The sequence below is a fragment of the Halteromyces radiatus genome (genome assembly GCF_025201355.1).
Source record: "Halteromyces radiatus strain CBS 162.75 chromosome Unknown BX664scaffold_4, whole genome shotgun sequence".
NCBI classification, from domain to species: Eukaryota; Fungi; Mucoromycota; class Mucoromycetes; order Mucorales; family Cunninghamellaceae; genus Halteromyces; species Halteromyces radiatus.
The window spans coordinates 1,483,589-1,505,926 of record NW_026251690.1 but is presented as its reverse complement, the minus strand read 5'-3'; the positions used below and the strand labels follow the sequence as shown (position 1 = coordinate 1,505,926).

At 34.1% G+C, this 22,338-nt stretch overlaps 8 protein-coding genes across 8 annotated transcripts; 1 reads left to right on the top strand and 7 right to left on the bottom strand.

Moving 5' to 3' along the window:
* Positions 1–1,418: 1,418 nt before the first annotated feature.
* BX664DRAFT_385769 (uncharacterized protein) lies at positions 1,419–3,126 on the bottom strand. Its single transcript, XM_051549274.1, has one exon. The coding sequence runs from the start codon at positions 2,990–2,992 to the stop codon at positions 1,523–1,525; it is 1,470 nt and encodes a 489-aa protein (XP_051400092.1). The 5' UTR covers positions 2,993–3,126; the 3' UTR covers positions 1,419–1,522.
* Positions 3,127–3,365: 239 nt separating this feature from the next.
* Positions 3,366–4,147, bottom strand: BX664DRAFT_332523 (uncharacterized protein). The gene has a single exon (XM_051545347.1). It carries the CDS (start codon positions 4,102–4,104, stop codon positions 3,523–3,525), a length of 582 nt encoding a protein of 193 aa, XP_051400091.1. The 5' UTR covers positions 4,105–4,147; the 3' UTR covers positions 3,366–3,522.
* Positions 4,148–5,945: 1,798 nt separating this feature from the next.
* On the bottom strand, positions 5,946–11,895 carry BX664DRAFT_332522 (P-loop containing nucleoside triphosphate hydrolase protein). Its single transcript, XM_051545346.1, has 20 exons — positions 11,505–11,895; positions 11,266–11,441; positions 11,113–11,208; positions 10,876–11,016; positions 10,011–10,793; positions 9,838–9,933; positions 9,664–9,768; positions 9,436–9,591; positions 9,263–9,360; positions 9,107–9,191; positions 8,887–9,042; positions 8,687–8,832; positions 8,485–8,618; positions 8,345–8,401; positions 7,710–8,283; positions 7,511–7,649; positions 7,045–7,435; positions 6,389–6,951; positions 6,231–6,323; positions 5,946–6,151 (listed from the first exon to the last, which is right to left on the bottom strand). The coding sequence occupies exons 1-20, from the start codon at positions 11,872–11,874 to the stop codon at positions 6,032–6,034; spliced, it is 4,479 nt and encodes a 1,492-aa protein (XP_051400090.1). The 5' UTR covers positions 11,875–11,895; the 3' UTR covers positions 5,946–6,031.
* An 89-nt stretch (positions 11,896–11,984) lies between these two features.
* On the bottom strand, positions 11,985–14,054 carry BX664DRAFT_280063 (major facilitator superfamily domain-containing protein). The gene is made up of 8 exons (XM_051541468.1): positions 13,813–14,054; positions 13,721–13,748; positions 13,579–13,629; positions 13,361–13,512; positions 12,833–13,299; positions 12,563–12,748; positions 12,305–12,496; positions 11,985–12,239 (listed from the first exon to the last, which is right to left on the bottom strand). Exons 1-8 carry the CDS (start codon positions 14,046–14,048, stop codon positions 12,061–12,063), a joined length of 1,491 nt encoding a protein of 496 aa, XP_051400089.1. The 5' UTR covers positions 14,049–14,054; the 3' UTR covers positions 11,985–12,060.
* A 555-nt stretch (positions 14,055–14,609) lies between these two features.
* BX664DRAFT_130033 (Dbl homology domain-containing protein) lies at positions 14,610–17,729 on the bottom strand. The gene is made up of 11 exons (XM_051539802.1): positions 17,668–17,729; positions 17,461–17,477; positions 16,967–17,189; positions 16,798–16,902; positions 16,670–16,738; positions 16,503–16,616; positions 16,287–16,382; positions 16,047–16,208; positions 15,719–15,952; positions 15,065–15,659; positions 14,610–14,948 (listed from the first exon to the last, which is right to left on the bottom strand). The coding sequence occupies exons 1-11, from the start codon at positions 17,668–17,670 to the stop codon at positions 14,890–14,892; spliced, it is 1,677 nt and encodes a 558-aa protein (XP_051400088.1). The 5' UTR covers positions 17,671–17,729; the 3' UTR covers positions 14,610–14,889.
* Positions 17,730–17,926: 197 nt separating this feature from the next.
* BX664DRAFT_332516 (uncharacterized protein) lies at positions 17,927–20,103 on the bottom strand. The gene has a single exon (XM_051545345.1). It carries the CDS (start codon positions 20,006–20,008, stop codon positions 18,086–18,088), a length of 1,923 nt encoding a protein of 640 aa, XP_051400087.1. The 5' UTR covers positions 20,009–20,103; the 3' UTR covers positions 17,927–18,085.
* Positions 20,104–20,262: 159 nt separating this feature from the next.
* BX664DRAFT_332514 (uncharacterized protein) lies at positions 20,263–22,201 on the bottom strand. The gene is made up of 7 exons (XM_051545344.1): positions 22,023–22,201; positions 21,837–21,941; positions 21,704–21,758; positions 21,497–21,636; positions 21,330–21,421; positions 21,058–21,235; positions 20,263–20,969 (listed from the first exon to the last, which is right to left on the bottom strand). Exons 1-7 carry the CDS (start codon positions 22,170–22,172, stop codon positions 20,664–20,666), a joined length of 1,026 nt encoding a protein of 341 aa, XP_051400085.1. The 5' UTR covers positions 22,173–22,201; the 3' UTR covers positions 20,263–20,663.
* BX664DRAFT_349640 (uncharacterized protein) lies at positions 20,300–20,618 on the top strand (the record flags this gene model as incomplete). Its single annotated transcript, XM_051547609.1, has 2 exons — positions 20,300–20,399; positions 20,455–20,618. The coding sequence occupies 2 exons, from the start codon at positions 20,300–20,302 to the stop codon at positions 20,616–20,618; spliced, it is 264 nt and encodes an 87-aa protein (XP_051400086.1).
* Positions 22,202–22,338: the final 137 nt, after the last annotated feature.

Here is a 22,338-nt window from a genome sequence, read left to right as displayed (position 1 = left end):
TCAGTTCACATCACCAATGAAATAAATCTAGGTCAAGCAATTCACATCCTATTATAAAATATTTTTGTCATTTACCTGTACTAAATCCTACATCCAAAATGAAAGGGTTTCCCCATGTATTTTGTAAATCCCTTTTTCAAAACCCTCCAAATCCAATAAAATCTACCTTGTCAAGATCGCACAAACAAAGAGGACACCTCATGTGGAAAAAAAAAGTGGAGAAAGAAAAGAAAAAGAAAGAAAAAAAGCAAAATGCGCGTAAAGGGGTGATTAATTTTTTGAAGCCCGTCCACTGATAACAATTTGAACATGATTTTTTTTTTTTTTTTTTTGCTTTTTCTTGTCCCAATCCCAGTCTTGCCAAAGTTCCAAAATGTTCATGTCTGCTCAAGTGTAGATCTTTTTAATTTTTTATTCCCAAATAGGACTATGATATTCATATTATCATATATCATCATATGAAAATGAATATGACAAAAATAAAAATGTACTTGTCATCAAAGGGACTGTATCATAAGAGAGAAATGATACTACAGTTAAATCTTATTATCATCATACTATACATAGTTATATTATAAAATCATCCATTTCTTTTATATTAGTCATATTATTAATTATTACTATTATTTATTCATCTATTCTACTTTCTTTCAATTCATAAAGGATTTCCATAAATGGTATAAGTTTAAAGTCCGGTCTCAATGTGGGATGTCTTGGATCCAGAGAAAAAAAAAAAGTTTGGTCCTCGAGACAAAAAAAAAAACTCTGGGAGATTGAAAAAAAAAAAGTCTGTGGAATGGGAAAGTTGGATCGAGCTCTAACAAAAAAAAAAATTGGGCGCGGCTCTCACCTTTTTTTTTCCTTTTGCCTTTTTTCCCTTTTGCTTTTTTTTAACTTCACTTTTTTTTTAACCAATGACTCTTTGAACATTATTAAGTTACCATTATACATTACTTTTACTAATCTATATTATAAAGTCACTCTTTATATATTATACATTCTATACTTACTCTATACCTATTCTTTCCCTTTTTTTTTTTATTCTTTCTGTAAACATATAGTAGACATATGAAGGACTATATAATATATTTTCTATTAGACAAAGAATAGCAAGTCAGAAAAAAAGTATCTCTCTCTTATCTTTATCATGGAAATCATTTTATTTAGTAGTTTAGTCTTTTAGGTTATATGCTTTATATTATTATTATTATTATATTTAATGTTTATTCTCATTTAAATAAAAATCATCTTTTTTATCTTTTATTATTATCATCTAACTACTATCCCATCATATCATCAACATAGAGTCATATTATACTGACTCTTTTTTTTTTCAGACCTTTGTAATATAACAAAAAATACAGTTTATAAGTACTGCTCTCTTGATCCAATAAAATGTAACAATAAAGACTAATAAAAAGAAATGATTCAATTTTTTTTTATTTTATTTATTTGATTTCAATCACTAAACTAAAGATATAAAACTAAAGATATAAACTATCTACCAAAAAAAAAAAAAGCTTCAGGGATAATGGAAGACTTGATTGATCGTGATTGATTTAAAGACATGATTCTGGAATTTGTGCTGGATGAACGAATATGGTGAACGACCATTAGGCAAGGTACTTTTGTCGATGGAGAGCCAATTCAATTTGGGACACTTGTTTTCGATATACGACCAAATCTCGTTTTTGACGGTACAATTTGTAATGGCAAGACGTTCCAGGTGATGAGACTGTGCGGTGGAGGGCGGTAATCCAGTGAGAGAGTCGTTGACAATACCAAGGAAACAAGTATCCAGACTAAGAGATAACAAAGACGAACAGGATTCGAGAATCCAATGAATGCTGACGATAAGTGATTGGCAGCAACAATATCGTGGAAGAGAGATTTGAAGATCAGTAAGCATAGAACCAGAACTGAGACCATTCGATAAAAAAACAGGGTCTTTGATGATCTCCGTGCTTAAAGTAATATCCAATGCTTTGATCAAAGGCATAACCGAGCGAGAGAGAAGATCAAATACTACCCTATGTACGCCATCACGTAAGTTGACGATTTCCACTTTTTCGAGAGAGCTTGAATGACGTTGTTCTTCTTCCAGGTAATGACGCAAAAAAATCTTAGTCCACCAAATGTTGTCCAAGCGTACTGATGATAGATTCCTGCAATTGTCGAGTAATAGACGCACCGCTGACGGCAAATGTACTGCATCCGAGTTAAAACGAACATACCGAGTGGCATAGTAATCAACGTTGCCAGCGATGTTCAAATTTTCAAGATTGGGATATTTCCGGGCAATATAACGTATCCATGGTACAGCATTGTTCCAGCTACCTTCCACCGCCAATGTGATCTTCTTCATAAAAACACAAGGAATATCAGGAATCGGATTTGCGGGAATGATTTCGTCTTCGGAGAGAATATAGTCCAGATGCAGTTCTTGAAGATAAGGCAACACACCATGTAAGGATTCTACTTGAGCTGGGGAGAATGGGCGTGTCAATTTCCAAAGTTTGAGGGATTCCAACTTGGCGAACTTTGAGAATAAGGACATCAAGTTCTCTATCGATAAAAGACCATCACAACTGATATCCAATTCAATTAGGTTGGGTAACACAGGGTAGTCCTCGAACTTCCGAGTAGCTTGGTCAGGCCAGGTGATGATATATCGTGTATTGTCGAGCTTCAACATGGTAAGGTTTTCACAACATTGTAAAACATTCCTAATAGGATGTAGTCCCAGGAAGCCGTAGCTGGCGTAAAGTTCTTTGGTTCTCAGGAGTAATTGAGGCTCCTCAGACATGATGCGATAGAGTTCGTTGATTTGAGAATGCGTACGTAAGGAAATCGAAGTAACCAAAAAGCCTTTGAAGTTTTCCTTCAACATTTTGTTGACCAAACAGAGTTCATAGCGATCTTCAGATGTCAAGTAGTGATTGATTTCGCCCATAAGTTCATGAGAGAGGCGCAGGAACGGTGCTGAAGTCATGATGCTGTGCAGTAGATAAAAAAAGGAAGTAGAAGAAAAAGACAATGAATAAATACAAGTAGAAGAGACTATGGGTATATGATGTGGCACTTTCAGCCAGGTATAAGTGATAAAAGAAAAGAAAAAAAAAAAAAAGAAAAGAAAAGAGAAAAAAAAAAGAAGAGAAACTTTATCAGTTTACTCACTTTAAATTCAGACAAAGGGTAAAAAGATACAGACAAAGAAAAAATAAAAATTTGGGAGTGAAAGGAAAATAGAAATGTGTCATAATATATCAAGTATCTTTTCAGATCATCACACCATAGCAAAGTACCTTCCTAAACATTGAACTATAATAATCTTGACCCAATAAAGCACAATACTGTAATAGAGATGAATGAAAAAAAAAAAGATTCAATTTGTTTTTTATTCATTTGTTTTCAATAACTAAACTAAAATTATAAACTACATATGCACCAAACTATAAACATAACGATATATACAAAAAAAAAAAATAATACATATGGACTACAACCATCAAACCAAAGTATCTAGTTTCCTTGCATAATCATCCACTTTTCATTGATGATAAGGTCGGTCACTCCACAAACATTAATGAAGATATGTCCACCACAGTCGGTATCTATTTGTTGTTGCTGCTGTTGTCCTGACCCAGTTGCTTTGCCTGTACTTTGAACCTGTTCTTCCCATTTTTGTTGCAGTTGTTCTTGACGTCGATCAAATTCCTTTTGTTCAGCCATTGATGATGATGATGATGATGCGGTAGTACTATTGGATAATGGATCTGGTATTCGTATTTTGCATTCCTTTTGATAGTACCGGATTTCTTGAGCCGTTAGACACCTTGCTTGCAGAAGGCGTTCAGAATATCGGAACAAGTGAGCTGTGGTGCGATAACCTTGTTGGAAATTGAAATCCATATCCAATGCCTGATATGTTTGTCGTATCGTGTTGTTTTGAATAGAAGGAGTCGCATCATTGTCAGTAGATAGAGTAGGATGTTGTTGTCGTTGTATGGTCATGAATTCAATAGGTAATTGTCCTTCGTTCCACAACCAGTCGACATAGATAGGAGATCCAAAGGAAGGCGAAGGGCGCACATGATTTGGCATTCGAGGACAACGGACATGATTGATAATGATTGATTTGAAGACATGATTCGGAAATATTTGAAGACATGATTCGGAAATTTGAGCTGGATAGATGGATACGGTGAATGATCATGCAGGACACTTTTATCGATAGAAAGCCAATTCAATCTGGGACACCTCCTTGCGATATATGACCAAATTTTGTTTCTGAAGATGCAATTTGTAACGATAAGACGCTCCAGTTGATGAGACTCTTCATCCCAAGGTGTCAATCCAGTCAGTGTGTTGTTGACAATACCAAGGAAACCAGAATTCAAAGTAAGCGATAACAGAGAAGGACAGGACACGAGAATCCAATGAATGCTGAATAGGCTTGATGGAGAGCGACAATCTTGTGTGAGATAGATCCGAAGATCCGTAAGCATACGACCAGCACGGAGATCATCAGGCGGCATAGGGTTGTTGATGATCTGTTTGCATAAAGTAACATCCAATACTTCGATAAAATTTATATACGAGCAAGGTAGAAGACCAAATAGTTTCGTTGATACGCGATGAGGTGAGTTGACGATTTCCAATTTTTCGAGAGAGCTTGAAGAATCCTGTGCGGTATCTTGGAAATGATGTAAAAAAATATCAGTCCAATGAATATCGACCAGGCGTATCAATGACAAATTCTTGCAACTGTTGAGTAATAGACGTATCGTTGATTTTGCTTCCTCTTCTTCCTCCTCTCGCCAATATCGAAGGGAGTGAACCGAAGTGACATCCAAATATTCAAGGTTGGGATATTTTTGAGCCATATAACGCATGTTCGGTATAAAGTCGAATCGGGAATCAGCTGCGGTAAGTGCCACTTTCTTCATAAAAGCAAAGGGAACATCAGGTGTCGGACTTGGGAACATCATCATGTCGAAAAGGCTTGGTGCAGGGCTGATATAATCCAGACATAGTTCTTGAAGTCGAGGAAAAACATGATGTAACCATTCTACTTGAGCTGGAAAGTCGAGGTGTTGTAATTTCCGAAGTTTGAGGGATTTCAAGTTGGGACACTTTGAGAAGAAAGTCATCACGTTCTCCTTCGATAACAGATAGTCAGGTTCGATATCTAATTCAATCAGTTTGGTCAATATAGGATAGTCATTGAAATCAAAAGTAGCTCGATCAGGTAGGGAATTCCAACGTGTGCTGTCGATCTTCAACATGGTAATGTTTTGACAATGTTGTAAAGCATTCCTAATAGAAAGTTGATCCAGGCAGTGATAGAATTCAAGTTCGTGGGTTCTTCGAAATAAATGAGGTTTCAATGACATGACGCGAAAGACTTTATCAACTTGAGAGGCGTTGCGTAAGGAGATAGAGACAGCCAAAAAGTTTTTGAAATTTTCGTTCAATACACGGTTAACCAAACAGAGTTGATAGCGATCTTGGGGTGACAAGTAGTGATTGATTTCGACAAACATATCCAGAGGAAAAAGTAGGAACGAGGATGATGACATGATGCTGTGCAGTAAATAAAAAAAGAAATGGAAGGAAAAGATAATGAATAACTAACAAGTAGAAGAGACTACGGGTATATGATGTGGCACTTTCAGCCAGGTATAAGTGATAAAAAAAAAAAAAAAAAGAAAAGAAAAAAAAGGGAAAACGAAAAAAGATCAAATGATCGATAACTTTATAAAAAACGATACATGTATGATTTCAAAGACAGCTCAACACTTTTCATCCTTGATCCTCATACTTCTTCCCTTCAATAAAAATAATATGCTCTCGTTGTACCTTTATTTTTTTTTTCTTCCTCCATAGCCATCAATATGTTAATTCATTCAATTCATCCATTATATATATATATATATATATATATATAAACTATACAATCTTTATTCAGTAACTGATCAATGTAAGAATAGCAAAAATGGAAAGTAGAGAAAATGAATCATGTATCTATTTATCTGTCTAAACTGACATTCCGAGCTTCCAATATCTTGACTATCAATTCCATAATAGTAGCAGAGGCATTTGTCAAGTCCAATCCAGGATCATCCATTTTATCTTGTAGCCATTTTTTCTATGAACAATAGATGAATAAATGAAACAATACCCTTTTTTTTTTCCTTTTCCTTTTTCTTTTTCTTTTTTTTATTTACCATTTCATGCCGAAGGAATTTGATCAAGGTGGCTGTACGAGCATAACATTGAAACTGAATCCATTGATCGACTACCACCATTTTTTGACAATGCTATTAAAAAAATAAAGTGAGTACATCCACATCTTTCTTTTTTTTTAAAAAAAAATAAATTATACCATAATATCCATATCATTTGCCAATAGAATCACAGCTATAGGATCGATAGAACAAGTTTCCCACATGTATACCTTGTCATTATTCATCACCACAGTGTTGTAGACCAAGAATTCGGTAGATAATTGTTGTTTGCAAAGAGTGGAGGATGGATGTATGGTCATGTTGGTCATGTCTTGTTTGATGAATGCATGTGTGTTTGGATTGTAGAGCGCAATCTTGGGGTAAAGACCGGCAGTGATGGATGCGTTGATCATATTGGTGGAATGACTATATTGATTATATATCGGAGGAATGTGACAAAGGAAACTGGTACGGTTCAACATGTCGTATCGTTTTAATTGGTTGATATCTTCCTCGGCTACCTTGACAAATCCAATACTGATCAGAAGCTCTAAGTATTGTTTTTTCATGTCTTCGATTGTTTCCAAGTTCTTTTGACTAAGGTAATGTTTCTTGCAAAATTCATATATTTTCCTTCGCCACCCTGATCCTTGTCTTACTCGTTTGAATTCATCCCTCCACGCACAGTATGCTCTGTAAATGGTCAAGAAATCAGATTCATCTAAAGAAAAAGAAAAAAAAAAAAAAAGAAGAAAGTTGAGTCATGCATGTCTACATAAAAAAAAAAAAAAAAGAAGCATTCTTCTTTCTTTACCTTGTTTGAACTGTTCTCTGGCTTTATCGGCTTCATCTTCATCGCCAAATGGTCTAACAAAAGGTGATTTGAATGATAATGCAGCAGCAATAGTTAGGATGGGATCCAAACAACGGAATATGGCACCAAAAAGAATCATCTTGCCAATATGTACATCCACGGGAAGATTCGCCAGATGAGTTCCCAAAGGAGTCAACGTTTCAAATTCATCATTGGATAATGCTTGCACTTCTTGTAATGTCTGAATAGCATTCTTGACCATCTTTTTAGAAGGAGCATCCAACGCAGTTTCCAATACTTCTTCGATAGATCCTAGATGACATACTTTGATACGGAGACAGAGTTCTTCCAAAGGTAATCGTAAAATTTCGGGAGTTTCATAATCTGCCATCTAGAACATACAAGAAAAAGTTAGTATATATATATATATATATATATCAATTTTTTCTTTTCCTCTTCATTTTACCTTGTTGTATCGATCTTGGGTAAACAGATGGTAGCACAATCCTTCTTGTACACGTCCAGCTCGACCTTTTCTTTGATTAACATTTGCTTTTGCCACATACATTTGTTGTAATCTTGTTATTCGTTTTTCTTGATCATGACTAATAAAAACAATAATGATATGAATCATCCATTTTGAAAAAAAAAGAGAAGGTACTTACTTAATAATCTTGGCCATACCGGTATCAATGACAATAGTGACATCACTAATCGTAATCCCAGTTTCCGCAATATTGGTGGCTAATACTATCTTTCGAATCCCATGTGGTGGAAGATCAAATGCCCGTTCTTGTTGTTCGGATGACAAGGTAGAGTGTAAAGCAATCAAGAGTGTTCTTTTTTCGTCACCCAAAATGCTGTGCATGGAAATCAAATCATACAGTTTTCGAATTTCAGGCATGCCTGGCAAAAATATCAGAATGGCCCCAGATCGAGGAATGGTTTCATCTTGGTTGCTGTTTGATTGTTGATAGATATGTTCCAACAAGTTCACAATAAGATCATAATTGATTTTGTTTTCATCCATCCGCTTAACCATTTTCAGTGTTTGACGACTATATTGTTGGGAGCAAGTTTCATCTTCATCATTTTGGTTTTCATCAGCTTGTACTATAGACAGTTTGGATGGATTGGGCATAATGTATGAATCATCAGCATCAGAATCTTCATCAAATATTTCATAATGGATCGTCTTGGAAGACCCATGTCGTCCAGACACATGAATATTGCCTTGATCTAAATAAAGAATGAGTGTAAATACTATTTATAATGTAATAATCATCTACTATGTTCTTACTTGTTTGTATTCTGGATTTCTTGATAGCATAATGAGAATCTTCTTCCAAGACATAACCTATAAATAGATGCGCGTCATTACTTTGTTTTTCTTAATGTCTTAATATGACCTTTTTTTTTTTTTTTTTTGGTTTGTTTTACCTGTAGTTTCTACAATATCTTCAAGGTATTGGACATGGACAGGGAAAGTTCTCCCAGGGACGGAAACAACAGGGCAATTTCCAAAGTAGGCTGAAAATCGGTTGGCATTGACAGTGGCACTCATCAAAATCACACTAATGAACAAAAAAAAAATAATGAGAAAATATTGTTTGAAGGTTGGATATATATTATAATCACTTACCGTAAATCAGGTCGATTATGACAAAGACGTTGTAGAACAACTAAAAGGAAATCGCTATCGATAGTTCGTTCATGTACTTCATCCACAACAACATGAGATATACCATTCAACCAGGGATCACTTTCCAATCGACGTAATAAAATACCCTATTAGAATGATGTCAGTTTTTCTTTATTTTTTTTTTTTTTGACTGGACTTACCGTAGTACAGAATACTAAAACATTTTCATCCGAGACTTTGTTTTCCAACCGAATTTGATATCCAACCATGGCTTCCTTACTTCCAATTGTTTTCGGCCGATCACCCATTTCTTTAGATACTCTTTGAGCAATAGACATGGCAGAGATACGTCTAGGCTAGAATGAAGAAATCAATATAATGATGACAATTTTTTTTTTTTTGGTTTATTCAAGAATTTACCTGAGTACAAATGACACTACCAGAATGGGATCCAGGGATAAGCAAATGTTCAGCAAGGTATTGAGGCACTTGAGTGCTCTTACCACTAAAAAGAAAAAAAAAAGATGAGGTAAGATCACTATAAAAACCTATTGATCAACTTTTTTGAAGAGTTACCATCCAGTTTCGCCAGAGATAATTACAACTTGATGAGATTGTATCATTTTGAGGATTTCTTCACGATAGTCAGCAATAGGGAGATCCTTTCTTTTGGCCTACATTGGATAAAATAAAGTCATTTGTTAATAGATGTGATGACCATATGTTGCTTTTTTTTTTCTTTTTTATACCTTCATTTGTAGATAAGCAGGAGTAGTGAGTCGCTTGCTAAATCTTTGCTGTACATCTTCAAATATTTGTTTTCGTTTTAACGACTTGTTGTTGTTGTCTTGAGCCCAATCAAATTCATCCACTGGAGATTCTGTTGTATTTGACAAGATACGTGGCTATGATAGAAGCAAATAAAAGCTGGAACTCAGTTGACAAATTTCTTTATTCAATTAGTTCGTTTTCATTACCTGACTTTTTTTAGGACTCTGGCTAAAAGAATCATTCAACCTATCCATGAGGAATTGTACCCGTTTTCGATCAGCTTCAATGCGAGGTGCTTCATCTTTATCCATCTTGTAGCATATAATATAATGAGATACATTATTCTATATATATATTTTAACAATGGGTGATATGATTACCTTTTCTTTTTTCCATTCCAACCATAAATTCTTGAATGGTGTAGCCATGATTTGATAGGTTGATGATTGAGGATCCAATTGAAAGAGAGCAGCAGCCTAAGGAATCAGAGATAATATATGTATACAAATAAGAAAAAAAAAATGAAGAAAATCGCTTTCTTTTTTTGACTTACAGCAACAAGTTGTTCAGCATCTACAGGTTTTGTCGTTGCCAGTTTTTCGGGTAAATGAACTATCATAGGAGCATCCGAAAGAGATCGTTTTGACATAGATACAGAGGCTTGCCAGATAGATGCACCTTTATTGATTTTGGAGTAGTTGCATTTAACGAACCCATATGATTTGCAATATTCTTCCAAGAGTTGCTTAGGAGTACGACCTTTCCAGGAGTTAGGTAATGAAAGATCTACAATTTGCCATTCAATGGTTGGACTACTTGTGGAAGATGTTGATGTTGTTGTCGCCTCTTGTTCCATCATATCCATGAACCCACCAAACATGTCATCATCATCATCACCATCATCATCATCATTCACAGGAACAGAATTGTTTGTATTGCTGTTGATTGCATCCGTGTTGCTGCTAATAAATTCGTCTTTGTTTTGTTCACTTGGTGTATCATTCATGTTTTCCGTCGCTGCAGCTTGATCTTGTTTTATTTGTTGTCGTCGTTGATCTGCTAAAATTTTTTGTTGTTCTATAAACAGTTCATGTGATTTGCGCTTGTCATAATCCCAATCTTGTTCCATGGTTTGCAGTGTACGTTTAAGGTTTTCTATTTCTTGTTTGATTTGATCCAATTCCTGGTCGGAGAGTGTCACCAACGTTTTTGATTTGAATTTTTTCTTCTTTTGCATTCCACTACTTTCACGAACTTGGGACTCTAATTCAGTCAATTCGAGTTTTTTTCTTGCATGCTGTAAATTGATATCCTCTTTTTCTTCTTCGTCATCATCCTGTCATAAAAAAAAAAAGATGAAAAATTGATGTTTACCCTGAAAAAAAGACATTTTAAACAGATATTTTTTTTTAATTTACCAGATAATCTTGAGCAGCTTGTAGAACTCGTAATTTATAATCATCTTGAGCGGTGGTTGGTTCAGACGAGGACTTGGAATCCAAAAGTACCAATTCTTCCAATTTTCGAGTTTCTTCTAAAGTATCTTCCTTCTTGTTTATCTGTTATATAAGGTTGAATTATCAAAGAATAGATGAAAATGAATCATGGAATTATTAAAAACAGTTCTTTTCTTTATATCATTTCCCTTTACTTACTTTGGATTGTTGCAATTTAATTTGAACCCCTTGGTCGGAGAAGTAAGTGTCAGCAAAGCCTACTGGTAAACGATCATAGGGTACATTCAAACATAACTATCGAGAAAGAGATGAGATATAGATGATATCAATACATATATTATTATTATTTACCCAGTCCAAATGATGGTCGATATCCGTCGTTGTCGTCACTTTCAAAGATGCTTCAATATCAATGGGATCAAATCCTAATTTGGTCAGAGTCAAGTAGATAACGTCTAGATGACCAATCACACGATCTTTATCGGTTTGAGATGCACGGCGCCGAAGTGATGGAGAAGAAAATATATCTAAAACAGAAAAAAAGAAGGTTGTCAGTAACACTTTTTTTTTTGGTCAAAGATCCTGTTTACCTAACGCGTCTAGTTGTTTTATCACATTCAAAATATCTTGTTCCAGAGGACTTGAGAAAGAAAGAGAAGGTGGATTAATGTTAAGATCTTTCATTAGAGTAATCATTGGACGTGAATGCAAAAGTCGATCCATGGTGGTATCGACTTTGTGAGGATTCAAGCTCTTAAAACGTTGAACTAGTCTTGCCACATCATCGGGTTGCTCTTGAGGAGAACAAGGTGAAGCAGGCGGTATCGGTGCTTGTGTTGTTGGAGGTGGCGACAAGGAAGACGGCGAATCTGGTGTAGATAAAGGTGTTACTATCTTTTTAGAAGGTATGGATGTTGTTGCATAACCACGATTGTTGGCGATCTTTTTCTTTTTGGCCATGATTGATTCGTAAAAAAAAAAAAAAAAAAAAAGTGAAAGAAAAAAGTCAAAAACCGGGTTTTCAAAAAAAAAAAAAAAAAAAAGGGATTTTTTTTTTATTTTTATCTCAAGCGCATTGAACGCTAAAAAAGGAAGAATGGATGATACTACACACTAAATAATAATAATAATAACACTAATAATAATCTAGTAATGGTAACGGTAATTTAAATCTATATTTTCAATATGCTTTCCACTTTTTTCATCAACTACTTCCATTTGAAGAGAGGCGCGCCGTTGATTTGCCCTATAAAGTAAGAATCCAGTAATCCCAGTTGCTCCTATGGCCATCACTGCACATACAAGACAAAACGTGTTTCCAAAATCTAGTAAAATAAAATAAATATTAAATCTATAAAAAAGATAGATAGATAATATAGTAGTGACTTACAATGACGAGGAGCATTGGTGGAAGGGTATAAAAAGGAAGCAATCACACCACCTGAATTTCCAATCATGACTACTGCGGCGACAGCTACAGCTCGAACTGTAGTATCTGGGAAATTCACAGAAGACCAACCAACAACAGAAGTAGCTATTAAGCCAGTACCTATTTCAACAATAAACAATACCCCATACAATGCTATAATAATATAAATATGTATTTAATATTTTATTTTTTTTCTTAATTATTGAATCATTTACTTACCCCAAGCATCATTTAATACCAACATCAGAGTATATGCCAACGCCATGATGGAAAAACCTGTCATAAGTACAGGTGTACGAAAATCAAAACGATCAGTCAAATAACCACCAAGAAGTATAAAGACCGAATTGACAACGGAAGGAGGAGCTGTCAATAATTGTGATGTTAATGTTGGATAACCAAAACCTATTCAACGTAAAAAAAATAAAAATAAATTAAACTGAAGCATTACTCTTTTTTTTTTATCTTTTTTTTTTTTTTGATGATTACCTTTGATGATGGTTGGTAAAAAGATGGAAAGACTAGTCATACAAATGGAATTCAAACAATAAACGAGGGAAAACATGTACAATTTCCAATCCGAAAAGGCAAGAATAAATGTTTTGAGAGTGATAGGAGTGACAGAAGGAGGAGAAGATTCGGCCATACGCATATGTTGTAAAGTTTTTTGTTCTTCTGTTAACCAAGTCACACGGTCAATATTGTCAAATAGATAAAAGAAGGATAGGAAACTAAGCAGTACAGTAGGAACACCTTCCAAGATGAATAAATATTGCCAACCATGTAATCCTAAACGACCTTCCAAGAAGGAACTAGCATAAGCAAGTGGACCAGACACAATACCGGATAAAGATGACATTGTTAATAAAAATGCTAAGCGCATGGACATTTCGTTAGGTTTGTATACAAGTGACATTTGATATAAAATAGCCGGTATATATCCACTTTGTGCTGCCCTGTTTAAAAAAAAAAAATGAATAAATACTATTGGTTTAAAAAAAAAATATAAGAATTTACCCAAGAATAAGACGACAAATGACAAGACCAGTGAAGTCAGTAATAAAGGCCAAACAAATAGTAGCAATTCCCCATAATAACATGATTAGTGAAAGCCATATTGAGGCTCGAGTTTTTTTCAAGATGACATTGGATGGTATTTCGAATATAATCTAAAATATCAAAAATAAGAGTATAAGTTAGAAGATGATCTCTTTTATATATACATATTTACATACATAAGTGATATAAAATGCAGAAATACCAAAACCAAATTGAGTAGCTGATAACTAAATAAATAAAAGAGAAAGAAAAAAAAAGAAGAGTATATTAAGAAAAAAAAGAATTTTTTTTTTAAAAAAAAAAAGGAAAAGGGCTTACATGAAGATCGGTTTGAATGCCCGCCAGCCTTATGGAATGAAAAGTAAAAAAGGTTAAGAAAAAAGGGGATGATTTCATGTTGTGACACTTACGCTGCATTACCGATGTTGGCACGATCCAAAAAGTCGGCGAAATAAAAAACGCAAAACAAAGGCATGATTCTCCAATCCAATCTACGTACGATTTTCTTTTCTTGAGCAAGTATATCTTCATTCCTTTCATTCATTATTTCTACATGATGTGTTGTAAAATGTGGTATTGAAAATGATGATGATGACGTACTTGATATAGATATATGTGTTTCTTTTTTATTCATTGTATCATCCATCGAAATATATAATAATAATAATAATAATAAAGAAATGAAATAATAATAATAATAAAAATATAAAAATAATAATATTAAAAAAAAAAAAGAAAGAATGAAAATGAAAAAAACATGGCTTATTTATATATGATTTTTTTTTCTTTTCTTCTTCTTTTGCGGATTACCTATTACAGATGCGGCTAAAACATAAAAAAAAAAAAAAAAGGTTCTCCCTGCTTTCCCTGATGTCTTGGCTTGTCTCCCATGCATTCTCTCTCTTTTTTAGGGAGATTAGAGAGAGAGAGAGATCAATGGTTCTGCATAAAATGGATGCTTTCTAAAAGTCTCGCCTCCTGATATAAATCTAATTCCTTCCTTACTTCCGTCAAACAAATTGACTTTAACTTTGTTTTCCCTGGATCAATCCAAAACATATCACCCCTCTTTTTCATTTCTTTTCTATCAGTAATATCATATAATATAAATAATAATAATAATAAAAAGACAAACGATTTTTTTTATTGAAAAGGAAAAACTTATCTAAAAATAATAATAATAATAATAAAAAAGAGAAATTCAATACATAGTTTGAGGTGTTTCAATTCGTATAGAGTAAGGATCATCCGAACGTGTATCTGTAGTAGGACACTTGTCAAATAAATCCAAATTGACTATTTTCGTTTGTTGATGATAAGATATACCAGTTGTTGGAGATGATCTGGCTGTTGAATAAGATGCTGATGGATCATCTCCATCATCATCGCTACTGCTATTGCTGCTAATGGCACCTTCTTCAAATGTTGATTCTTGTATATCCAAATCCATTTCTTCAGTATCATTATGTTGTGTTGGGTATGATTGTTCAGAGGTGTCTGTGGTATATTGCTGTTCCTGTTGTTGTTCCTGTTGTTGTTGTTGTTCCTGTTCCTGTTGTTGTTGTTGTTGTTGTTGTTGTTGTTGTTGTTGTTGTTGTTGTTGTTGTTGTTGTTGTTGTTGTTGTTGTTGTTGTTGTTGTTGTTGTTGTTGTTGTTGTTGTTGTTGTTGTTGTTGTTGTTGTTGTTGTTCTGAATCCACTATGGATGAAGATAACGGAGTCAAAGAATCAGATTGCTCTAATGTCAAACCAAGTGTATGTTGAACTGCTAATGATTGAATAGACATGGTGATACTGGCTGGCCGATTCTGTGGTGTATTGAGATTGTCCATGGATTGATTTCCATCAGGATGCCACCAATCAGGTCTTTGTACATGACTTTCCAAAACACTTTCCATATGATCACACCATTGTTTCTTTTCCTCTGCAGTGGTTGTTTCAAAGTGATAGTTGGTGATATGACGTGTTGCAATCGAGCAAATGAATTGTTGCGGATGTTCTTCAAATGTGAGCATGGGTGAGACAGATGAATAGTTGGATCGTGATCGACGAATAGAAGAAAATCGAAGTGATGATCTGGACCCTTGTTGTTCTAATCCACTTTCGTCCTTGCTTCCATTGACTACTCTTGATACGGATCTGTCCACAAACGTCAGTTGTCCCGGTAATTGTACAAGTTTGAAGAGAGAATGAGGATTTGGACCATAATAACTACCGACCTTGACATCTTCCACCAAAAGTCTAGTTTTGGATCGAACCTAACCAAAATTAAAAAAGGAGAAATGAGTCTCGACTTTATTTTTGTTATTTGTTTTACCTTGGTGCATAATATGACATCATTGAATAAAAATACATAAATCGACTTTTTGGAAGAGCCTAAAGAGAAAGAGTTGCTTCTAGGTTGACCTACATTAGGATGTGGTGCATAAGTATATTGTTGTCCACCTAAGGCATCAGTTGTCACAGATCGCATCAAAGGTGCTTCAAGAGAGGGTACCAAGGTCAAATATCCTTCATATACTAATCGTCTTCCAGAACTAACAAGGTTTCCCTATATTTTTTTTTTTTTAAAAAAAAAAAAAAAAAAAAGAAGGAAAATCAGCTTATTTTCCATTGGAGAGTTATATTATTAAATATATTCATACCGATAGTCCACTTATTCTTGCTGCCAAGTCTTCGAGTTTTCGCATATCTTCACTTTCCTTTTTGTCCATTTCAATCTTGCGTATAGCAGACTTGAGTTCATGTAAAGTACGAAGATGATTAATGCGATCCACATCATTGTTGGAAAGTGAGTCGGATAAACTCTATTAAAAAAAAAAATAAAAAAAAATAAAAAAAAAAATATGAGTACTTTAAATACATGAACGAAGCAATAAACCTACTTGAAAGAATAAAGGATATTTCATTAACCGTTGGACTGGTTTCAATAAGAAAGATTGTAATGTAAGATTGCGACATTCTGGCCAACTAGATCTTGACTAAGAAAAATGAATTTTTTTTTAAAAAACAAAAAAAAAAAAAAAAAAAAAAAAAAGAAGAAAGAAAGCGAATGAAAAGAAAGAAATCGTTGACCTTTTTTTTTTTTTTTTTTTTTTTACCCGTAAATAAATACCAAGAGGATCTGTTTTGGAAGCCATAGAACGAACCACGACATCATTAGCTTTTTCGAAATTGATAAAATAAGCAGAATAATAATCCAAAAATCGAGGTGCCTAATCATTGAAGTTGGTCAGTGTCGAATAAGGTAATGCATAATTTTTATTACATATCCTAGGAATTGATCTGCAATACTACGAATTATAGGATGTTGTAATCTTTGTTTATTTCGAAGATCCTATTATTAAAAAAAAGATGAATATCAAATCAAAGGAGAATGGTTCTTTTTAAATATACTTGTAATAAACCAAGATGAAGACGAATGATTTGAAGCAAATTATCAAAAATCAATCGAAGTGATTTAGGTAATTGACTCCAAGCCAAAGCATCCTTTGCAAAAATCTATTCAAATAAAAAAAAAAAAAAGTTAGATGATGAGAAAAAAGAATATATTATATGTTTTTACTTTATAAGCCAAAGTTAAATCATCCACATATGTCTTTTCAGTAAGAATGACTTCATATAAAAGTTCTTGAAATTGAAGTTGAGAAGAAGTCAGGCACATGATTTCAAAATGATGAGGATCCAAACTATCTTTCCATGTTCTAGGCCATTCTTGACGTAAATCATGAGTATCCAAAAATTGATCATAAGCTTGTCTAAAATGTTGATAGGATACAAGGTCGTTACTGCCAGAAGAAGAAGAAGAGAAGAGAGGATGATCAGTAGTTGATAAAGAAGGAATAGCAAATGGTAAAATAGAAGAAGGGGAAGATAATGGTGATAATGGGGAAGAGTGTTGTTGAAAATGTTGTTGGGCATGTTGAGTGAATTTGGTCACTTTCTTTTGAAGAAAATGACTAGTACGTTTGGCGATTTTCCCAGCAACAGGTTTTAAAGATTGTCGAAGATGTTTCCCTCGATCACCTTCACTGTTTGGTTTCATATCAAAAAATTTACCCATAAAATACTTGATTCTAAAAAAAAAAAAAAAAAAAGAAAAGATAAAAAAGAAATGAATCAATTGAAATATAATTGGAAAAATACAACTTGATGCGAATTTTAGTCATAACCCGTACGGAAATAAAAATAAAATAAAATAAAATAAAAAACGATCATCCATAAAAAAAAAGCATGGATCATCGGAAAAATTACTAAATACCTTACCATAATCGATAGTAACCTTCAAGACCTTTTCTTTTTTTTTTTTTTAAAAAAAAAAAAAAAGAATAAGTTTAAAACCAAAGAGAAAAAAAGAAAAAAGAAAAAAAATCAGGAACATGCCCTAGTTCGCATAACATACAACATGTTTATGCTCATCCGAAACAGGAAGGTGACCTAAAGCCAACTTGTTAGACAAAGAAAAAAACATTCATCTATAATTATACATTTCCAAATCTATAAAAAAATAATAATGATCTATGTACAACAGTTCGTTTATTATAAAAAAAAAGGTATAAAAAAGTACAAAAAGTGTATGTATATAAAAAGATGTATGTGTGGGCAAGAGTTGCGTGTAGTAATTGTGATATGTGTGTATGTGTGCGTAAATATATATATGTATATGTTGTATGAATTAGTCTAACTAAGTGGATGGTTTCTTTTCTAATATAGGAGGGTAACTGATAAACATCCAAGTCTTGATTATTTCCGCCGAATGATAATCCTTGGCCAAAGTGAATGCCTTGATAAATAATTTACATGACACTTGATTAAAGACTTGCTGTTGGAATAAATTGACGAAACCACTTTCTTTATTGAAGACTTCAGTTGTTATTGTTGTTATTGTTGATGATTGTGATGGTATTGACGAATGATGATGATGTTGATGATTATAATAAAGTACTTGATCCTTCCGATATCCCGATACTGCTTCAAAAATATCCCAAATGGTTTGCGTTGATAATGGATAAGGTTGAGATTTTTGTTGTAAATGTCGAACATGACTCCAATCCCGATGAGCTTTCAATATCCGTTCCACAGAAAACATACGCGTATCCAAATGTAAAAAACCTTGAAGCATAATGTTGAATGCATATTTGTCCAATTCTATGTTCCATAAATCATCCTGCTGTAATTGTTGTAAGCGTTGTATAAAATTTTCGACATGATTCCATTCACGTTTTTCAATCCATCCTCTTAACATCAGATTGATAGTCCAGCTATCCGGTTTTGTGCCAGAATGAAGCATCGTGTCGAACACCTGATAAGCCGAACTAGGTTTACCAACATTCACAAAGGCCTTGATCAATGTATTATAAGTGAAGGCATTGGGTGTATGTCCATTGTTGAGGAGTCGTCTATACGTCCGTTGCACGCGTGCCAGATTGGGTGCTGGAAGTTGACTTGCATAAATGTTGAGCAAGATGTTGTATGCTGAGAGTGTCGCTGGTTTGAATGTAATCGCTTTAGGATCCGTACTGAATTGACCACGATACATACGTTCATGCCAAATCCTTTCCGCTTTCACTGTATCATTGTTCAACACGGCCGATTCAATCATAGCAAGGTAGATGATCGATTGGGTACATCGTTTTGTTTTTTCTGGTGTTAATCTGCTTTTCCCTTGTCGTCCATATCCTCGTTCACCACGCGCCCACCTATAGAGTCGATGTGCTTCTTCTATCATACCACGTTCCCCAAGATACCTCAAAATCTTGGCCAATGTTTCTGCATTCACTTGTATGTCCAATATATGTTCAAACGCCTGTAATGATCGACCAATATTTTTTCCTGTAACCGCATAAGAATGTTTGTTTGCCAGTGTCATTGTCTTCAAGCCCATCAGAGTCACCATCATTCTTGCCACAGTTGTTGTTGTCATGTTAATTTTTCGTCCCTTGAGCATACGTTCGCATTCATCCCAATTTCCTATGGCACAATACATTAACACCGTCGCTTTGAATATTCTTCGATTGTATTGAATAACGGATGACCATGGCGATGATATGAGTTGTTGATAATCAGCAATGCCTTGATCCCATTTCCCTTTTCGTAGCCTTCGTTCCAGATGAATTGCATAAGGATCCAGTAGTTTAGCGTATTGCGTCAAATAATCCTTATGGTGGAAAGGTATGGTTGCCAAAAGTCGAACAGCATCGTCATATTGGTCATTGTTTAAAAGTTGTTGTATTTGAGTGAATTCATCTTCATAAGCTTTCAACCACATTGGTAATAAGACTTCTTGTTGTTGTTGATCGGATATATCCATAGATGATTGAGCAGCAAGAGTCGAGTAATGAGTTGTACTGGTAGACAATGCTGGGTATAAAAAGAGATTGTTGCCGGTAAAGATATGATGTCGACTAATATGTTGTGAAGAGACAGCTGTTGTTATAGTAGAATAAGTAGCTACTTCCGATGTTGGAATGGTTGAAGGTAACCACCGTAGACACGAAGGTATAGATGTCGGTAACCGAACTTGACAAGAATGTGAAATATGCCAACTAAAGTGTCGTATCCTAGACTGTTGTAGTCGTTTGCATGACTTGTACAACAAAATGGACATATTTTTACACTTTATAACATATATAAATACTATATATATATATATAGAAATAAATAAAAAAGGAAAAGAGAGAGAGATAGAATATAGACAATGACAGCACAAAAAAAAAAAAAAAAAAGGAACAAGCACTTAACAGCAGATTTTTGTTTTTCTTTACATTCAGTCTGGGTTTCGATCCCCAAGCCACTTTTTCTTTGCTCAGTGAATGCCCATTTCTTTGCTACTGATTTCGTTCACCGTTCCTGCATTCTTTTTTTTTTTTTTCTTCTTTACATCTTTAATATACCACACATGGCAAAAGTCAGTAACATAGAACTAGGACTTATCATTTTTAGTATTTCCATGATATTTGTTTCTGGTTTACTTTGGTGTTTTTGTTGTGGCACTTGTGGTAAAATAAATGTTATATTTTCTTTTTCTTATCTTTAATATTATTTTTATACTAGTTGGAAGAAGCTTACTCCGTCAAACTCCTCTTAGTCGTTGGACTCGTGATAATAGAGGTAATACCCGTTGGCAAGACCATATACCACTCGACTCAACATCTGAAGAACAATGGCATATATGGAATGAAGAAGACGAAGATTCAGAACACGAAACCATCTGGTAAATAAAATACATTGTTTTATTCGTACACGTAATACAATTTTCTATTCTATTCTACGATAGACACCTTTGCAACTCTTTCATTATCAGCAGCATCAAGAGCAGCCACTACAAATGCCAAATGATGATATCCTTCTTCAACAGTAACACCTAGTGAAGCACCTTGTCGAATTGCCTTGTAGATATTATCCAATTCACCTTCCACATCCTCGAAAGCATCGGGTCGATCGAATTGTAACACATCCAATGGTTTACCTTGTATATCAAACAATTCCACTTGATTGTCATTGATAAGACGAATAGTTCCATTTGTACCATGAACTTCAAGAACCATACGTTTGATACCAGCAGAACACTAGATTAAAATCATTTTTTTTCATTAATATCAATAAAAAAAAATCCTACGATTTTCATCCCTTTTTTTTTTTTTTTTCTTGACTTACAAAAGTAAAGTTAGCCACACCAACCCCACCATTGACTAATCGAATACTTGTTGCTAATGTATCTTCTACAACATGAATCTTGTGAGTTTTGGTTGTAAAGGCAGAAACAGCATCAATTCGACCCAAGATTGGTATCAAATGAGCCATATCATGAACGCAACCATCACTGAGATATCCACTATTTCCATATATATATATCAAAAAGAAAGTATTAGATCAACATTTCATCTTCATGTTTATGAAAAGAAAAAGGAAAAGAAATAGTTATTTACCCTGGATGTTGAGGATTTTGGCGCCATTGTGTTCCATGATAAGGACTATTAGGATTATAAGGACGAGCAGAATCATAAGTAAAATTAATGATCTACAAGACAAAAAAAAAAAAAAAAAAAGAATCATAAGAGGATAATTCATGAGCAATATAGAGTTTATCTTTTACCTTTCCAATACCATCATTTCGAATAAATTCTGCCACAGCTTGGACTTTTGGATGATAAGACCAGTTTTCAGCTATAGCAACCACTGTATTGGTTTGACGGGCAGCCAAGACAATATCTCTAGCATCCTTCAAATTAGCAGCTAATTGAATCAATAATTAAACATGAGAATCACTCCCAAATTGAAACATTTTTTTTTTGCATCTTACCGATAGGCTTTTCAAATAAAATATGTTTACCAGCAGCAATAGCAGCATCAATTATCTAATTCATATATATTAAAAAAAAAAAAGAATAAGTCATATATTGTATTATTGTCAAATTGCAAGCGAGATGTCATACTTCTTTGTTGAATTGTACAGGTAACAGAGCATCCACTAGTTCCACATTGGGATCATTAATCAGTTCTTTGGGATCTGTATAGATAGCAGACTCGGGAATACCAGCCTAATTCAAAAAAAAAAGAAAAGAAAAGAAAAGATAAGTTCATCAAGATGGTCCAAAAAGTTTAACAATTTTTCTTTTTACCTCTTTGGCGAATTTTTCAGCTTTTTCTCTAGACCGATTAGCACAGGCCACAATTTGGAATTTGTCTTGCCCATTGGTGAGATAAGCTCTCAAGTGACGATAGGCGAAAATACCTGTACCAATGATACCAACTTTGATAGGTTGAGACATGATATGTTTAATTGAAATAAAAGAAAAAGGGGAAAGCGCGGGAATGCAACACGGATCTTTTTTTTTTTTTTTTTTTTCAGTTCCCCACTAAGATTGGGTTTGGCCAATGAAATCACGACGGCTATTCAAATACGATTTTTCTTTAAGGTCTATGCTTTATCAACAC